At 41.5% G+C, this 6,000-nt stretch overlaps 1 protein-coding gene across 1 annotated transcript in view; it reads right to left on the bottom strand.

Annotated features, from left to right (window-relative positions):
* The window catches only part of LOC120573536, a 4,829-nt gene extending 783 nt beyond the window's left edge, over positions 1–4,046 (bottom strand). Inside the window, exons 1-3 of the mRNA XM_039823325.1 lie at positions 4,038–4,046; positions 2,540–2,641; positions 890–1,254 (exon numbers count right to left, since the gene is read on the bottom strand). Of these exons, the coding sequence (XP_039679259.1) occupies positions 890–1,254; positions 2,540–2,641; positions 4,038–4,046 (476 nt within the window). The remainder of the gene's footprint in view (positions 1–889; positions 1,255–2,539; positions 2,642–4,037) is intronic.
* Positions 4,047–6,000: the final 1,954 nt, after the last annotated feature.

The raw sequence follows: 6,000 nt of genomic DNA, 5'->3' as shown, positions 1-6,000 counted from the left end.
TACAGCTACAGTGGGGCAGCTAGACACGGGATACGTAGATGTAGTCATATTTTGACATCTCCAGTTAGCTTTTAGGGCCATCTGGAATCTGTCTTATAGCTTAAAATTCTCAATTTCCCGGTTCCGTCCATGATTCTGTTATCACAAATCAAAAAAATTCTGGGGGAAACCCTGCAACTACAGCCATTAGATGTGAGAAAAGTCTTTAAGTTAGTCATTCATTAGGTGCTGCCCAAAACGGCTCGGGTGCTGCACCTAAAAACTTTATAGACCTTTTTCACTGCAGACATGTTGGCATGTCATGGTAGGAAAAGCACAGGTGTATTCAAAACCATTAATGATGGCTGCATTCCACTTAGGAGAGGTCCTGGTATTAAACCATTACTGATGGCTGCATTCCACTTAGGAGAGGCCCTGGTATTAAACCATTACTGATGGCTGCATTCCACTTAGGAGAGGTCCTGGTATTAAACCATTACTGATGGCTGCATTCCACTTAGGAGAGGCCCTGGTATTGTGTATGCTGACTCACTGTAATAGCTTACTGGGACACTTGATGGAATTGAGCCATCAGTTATCAGGTTATCAATTTCAGCTGTGCTTTTCCTACTATGACAAGTCAAAATGTCTGCTGTGAAAAAGGTCCATAATGGCGAGGGAAAACCCTGCTATGGAGACATTGATACCCCGTTTACACGTACATGGTTTTTTTGAAAAAAGGAGACATTTCCCTTTGTTTGTGCCCTTCGTTTACACGTGTAAACGGACACTTTTCTGAAAACTGACAGCTGTGCACGATGTTATTTTTGAAAACGGAGAGGTTGAAATGTGCGTTTATGAAACACGAGTGGTAGATTTGAAAGAGTCCTGCTTTTTGACCCAAACATACCTCAGCATGTCATCTACAACCTCATGGTAGATCTGCTGGTACTCTTCCACAGAGCGGTTGTGTATCTTTAGAGGCTCGTCGTGGTGCGGCAGAACAGCAGAGGGCTGGAGGCTGGGGGCCACGGTTGACGCCACCGGCAGGTCAGATGGCGAGATGGTGGCCTCAAGCTTCGGGACCAAACCCAATAACCCTGCGATGTCAACAGCTGGGGTGGAAGGCTGGGGAGAAGGACCCCAGTTCGACACCTCCGACGCTGGATTCTCAGCAGAGGGTTTGGGAGGGCGGGCCACGGAGGTCCGCTTCCGCTTCTGGGGACGGTCGCCACGGGCAGCAGAGTGCGGGCGCTTTCGCTTCGAATGTGGCACCTGGGGAGAGCCAAGTCAATTGTATTTTATTGAAACAATGTGCAGGCACATATGTAACCAAATGTAGGTCATTGCTTTCCAACAAACAGTGCATATACACGGTAGATAATAAAAAAACATGACTAACATTACCAACATTATTTACAGAATCAGAAATATTGTGAATTACATTATATTACAAACGTGTACATTTTGTAAATGTACTTGTGCAAATGGAATACTATATACAGGGTTTCCCCCAGAAAAGTTGTTAGGCCCGGTGGCAAGTGTCTTTGTTCGACGAGGGCCCGCCTGAGGCCAGTCCCAGACTGACGGCAGCATTAATATAGATAGTTTCAGCAATACATAATAATGGACGGAATCGCGAAATTATAAAAAAAAAGAATTTAAAAAAGCCAGAGGGCCCTACATAAAGTCAGTGCTAAAAGCTAACTGGAGATTTGAAAACATGAATACACCTACGTTTCCAACCGAGCCGCCCCACTGTAACTGTAGTTTAAAATAATGTCTTAAAAATACATTTAACCCCCCCCCCCCTTGTCTGGCGTTACTCTGCGGCTGAAAACCATGGATGCTTACAGTAAGCTGAATATACTTTGGAGAAAGAACAACAATGGTGAGGTGGAACTGTTGCCGAAAGGTACGTCAGCTACCTAACCGATAAGACTGACTGACATGCGTCATCGTTTCCAAAATGTCTCCGTTTGTGTCCGTCCAGACTACAGAGCAAATCTGGAGTTTTTGAACCAAAACGGGGGCAGCAGTGTTTCGGAATGTCTCTGTTTTAGGGTCTCTGAAACACTGGAGTAGTGTGGACGCGAGGCGTAAGCTATTGGTTTTCAAATCAAAATGTAGTATTGTAGATGTAGCCTAAAAAAGTGGGGTCAGCCCTATGTTCCCACAGCCCTATGGTCCCACATTTGTAAGATTTTTCTTAAAATTAGGCCCTATGTTCCCACAGCCCTATGTTAGGGTTAGGGTTAGTGTTAGTGTGGGAAAATAGTGCTGTGGGAACATAGGGCCTAATTTTCAGTGAAAAATAAAGTCTTAGAAATGTAGGAACATAGGGCAGGCATGCTCCCAAAGCAGTTATGAAATGTAATGCCAATAAGCAGTGAAGCAGTCCTGTACAGAAGGCCTGCACTGTGTCCCTGTCCATATACTCTGCTATGCGTTTGCCATTTTGAAAACTGTCTAAATCTGTAGTTCTTGAGGATTACATTGTGAACAACTTGGGACTAAAACAGGTTTTTTTTGTCCAAAATCAGAGAAACAAATGTCTCACCTGGCTGTCCTTGCAGCACGGACACTGGGCTGCAGGCTTCCTCACTCCCTCGGCCTGGCGTGCAGAGATTCTCCTTTTTGTGGAGTCAGGGTCTTGCAAAATCTGGCATTGAATAAAGTAAAAAAAAAAGAAACTGAAACTTTCCCTTAAAACTGACTTTTCTTTTCACAAGCACCTAACAATGGCCCAGTTTCAACTCCTGGAGGTCAGATTAACTTAGTTTTTTTTTTCAACCTGGACCTTATGTTTCTATGTTTTTGTATCAAGGTGACTGATGGGAACAAACATTTTGGAAATTGGTCCAGTATTAAACGAGACTTCTGCAGTCGGCAGCGGTGAAACAAGCTGCAATGTCATTGTGCACCTTCAGTTTCCGTCCACTGGAAGTGCTCGTTTTGCCGCTGACAGGCTCAGATTATTATTCTAAGTGTCTGACTACATTATGGACAGGATCCCTACAGCGATAGACCTAGACCTATATATATATATTTTCTTCTCACTTTTTTAAACTTATTTTGTTGAGAACAGACCGACGGAGTTGTCTTGAATTTGTTGCATTTATTTTCACGATATTTGCTTAAAAGTAGCCTATAGCTACGGGCTATGTTGTGTAATGACAGAATATTTGGATTTAACCTTCAACTAATGGCGAAAAACTGACTAAATTATTCATCAGATGAGAAAAATTTTAATCCCCTTTAGCCATTTTAGAGGAACTAAGTAAGTAACCATTTCAGCTTATCTTGAAATCATCATAATAATATATTGTATTCCATAATTTTCTATATAGTCTATATATTCAATTCAATTCAATTTTATTTATAGTATCAAATCATAACAAGAGTTATCTCAGGACACTTTACAGATAGAGTAGGTCTAGACCACACTCTGTAGTTTAAAGAGACCCAACAATTCCAGTAATTCCCCCAAGAGCAAGCATTCAGTGCGACAGTGGCGAGGAAAAACTCCCTCTCAGGAAGAAACCTGGGACAGACCCAGGCTCTTGGTAGGCGGTGTCTGACGGTGCCGGTTGGGGGTGTGATGAACAGTGGCAATAATTGTCACAATTAAGATAATGGAACTATGACTAGAAATAGTAGTTGTAGTAGTTCATGGTGTAGCAGGGCACTACAGGGCATTACAGGGTGTATCAGGACGTAGCAGGACGTAGCAGGACATAGCAGGACATAGCAGGGTTTAGCAGGGCACTGCAGAGCGTAGCAGGGTGTAACAGAGTGTAACAGGGTGTAGCAGGGCATAGTAGGGCGCGGAGCAGGACCACGGCGACAGCTGCAACCATGATTTAGGTGCCACCCTAATCCGACGAAAACTGCTGCTCTATATATTAGGCCTAAACGTGATAAATTATGTTTTATATTCCCATATGGCTCAGCTCTATAAGGGTCTGTTCAGAGCCTGTTAGCAGTGTCAGTGAACTTTGTCTCGACGGTAAAATACATAGAAAACACTGCAGCCTTTTAAAGGGTTCAAATCTCACATGTTCCATGCTGGAGGTCTGGTTTGTGGCTTTGGTCGGTCTCTGTGAGGCTTTAGCTCTTGTCAGAATGGAAGAAGTTCTCAGTAGGAGAGGAAATGTGGAAGTAAATGTCCAGAGGAACTTGAGAGAAAGACTTTTTCTTGACCGGGTGTGAGATTTTGTTTTTGTTTAAATGACAATAACATAAATGATGCACCTGGAGACCAAACATAGCAACCATGGAACCCTGCACGTGTATTTTGGCTCACAGACATTAGCCTATTTGAAAAAACCATATTCAGTCAAAATCTATTTAAAATCAATTCAGCCTGAATTTGAAGTTTAAACGTATAGTTTTAGTTTTGAATACGATCAGCCAGGTGTCCGTCTATGAAATATGCTACGCTCTCGCCAATAAACTGATTTCATTATCTTATTGAATGTTTTACCAAAATACAACCCTTCTGGGCTACATTAGAAGTCAAGTGTCCACTTGGACAACCAAAAAATGACACGCATATAAAATCAACAAAATGTGTGAGTTTACATACAGTATCTCACAAAAGTGAGTACACCCCTCACATTTTAGTAAATATTTCATTTTATCTTTTAATGGGACAACACTGAAGAAATTAAACTTTGCGACAATGTAAAGTATTAAGTGTCCAGCTTGTATAACAGTGTAAATGTGCTGTCCCCTCAAAATAACTCAACACACATCCATTAATGTCTAAACCGCTGGCAACAAAAGTGAGTACACCCCTATGTTAAATTCCCATAGAGGCAGGCAGATTTTTATTTTTAAAGGCCAGTTATTTCATGGATCCAGGATACTATGCATCCTGATAAAGTTCCCTTGGCCTTTGGAATTAAAATAGCCCCATATCATCACATACCCTTCACTATACCTAGAGACTGGCATGGGGTATTTTCCATAAAATCATCTTTCAATGCAAATCAAACCAGCTATTAGGCTAACCGACATAAAACCATGCTCTATATATTAGGCCTATACGTGATAAATGATGTTTTATATTCCCATATGGCTCAGCTCTACAGGTGTAAGGGTCTGTTCAGAGTCTGTTAGCAGTGTCAGTGAACTTTGTCTCGACGGTAAAATACATAGAAAACACTGCAGCCTTTTAAAGGGTTCAAATCTCACATGTTCCATGCTGGAGGTCTGGTTTGTGGCTTTGGTCGGTCTCTGTGAGGCTTAAGCTCTTGTCAGGATGGAAGAAGTTCTCAGTAGGAGAGGAAATGTGGAAGGAAATGTCCAGAGGAACTTGAGAGGAACACTTTTTCTTGACCGGGTGTGAGATTTTGTTTTTGTTTAAATGACGACCTCACATAAATGATGCACCTGGAGACCAAACATAGCAACCATGGAACCCTGCACGTGCATTTTGGCTCACAGACATTAGCCTATTTGAAAAAACCATATTCAGTCAAAATCTATTTAAAATCAATTCAGCCTGAATTTGAAGTTTAAACGTATAGTTTTAGTTTTGAATACGATCAGCCAGGTGTCCGTCTATGAAATATGCTACGCTCTCGCCAATAAACTGATTTCATTATCTTATTGAATGTTTTACCAAAATACAACCCTTCTGGGCTACATTAGAAGTCAAGTGTCCACTTGGACAACCAAAAAATGACACGCATATAAAATCAACAAAATGTGTGAGTTTACATACAGTATCTCACAAAAGTGAGTACACCCCTCACATTTTAGTAAATATTTCATTTTATCTTTTAATGGGACAACACTGAAGAAATTAAACTTTGCGACAATGTAAAGTATTAAGTGTCCAGCTTGTATAACAGTGTAAATGTGCTGTCCCCTCAAAATAACTCAACACACAGCCATTAATGTCTAAACCGCTGGCAACAAAAGTGAGTACACCCCTATGTTAAATTCCCATAGAGGCAGGCAGATTTTTATTTTTAAAGGCCAGTTATTTCATGGATCCAGGATACTATGCAT

The sequence above is a fragment of the Perca fluviatilis genome, chromosome 14, assembly GCF_010015445.1.
Source record: "Perca fluviatilis chromosome 14, GENO_Pfluv_1.0, whole genome shotgun sequence".
NCBI lineage: Eukaryota > Metazoa > Chordata > Actinopteri > Perciformes > Percidae > Perca > Perca fluviatilis.
Note: the sequence above shows the minus strand (reverse complement) of the source record. Positions and strands in the feature narration are given on the sequence as shown.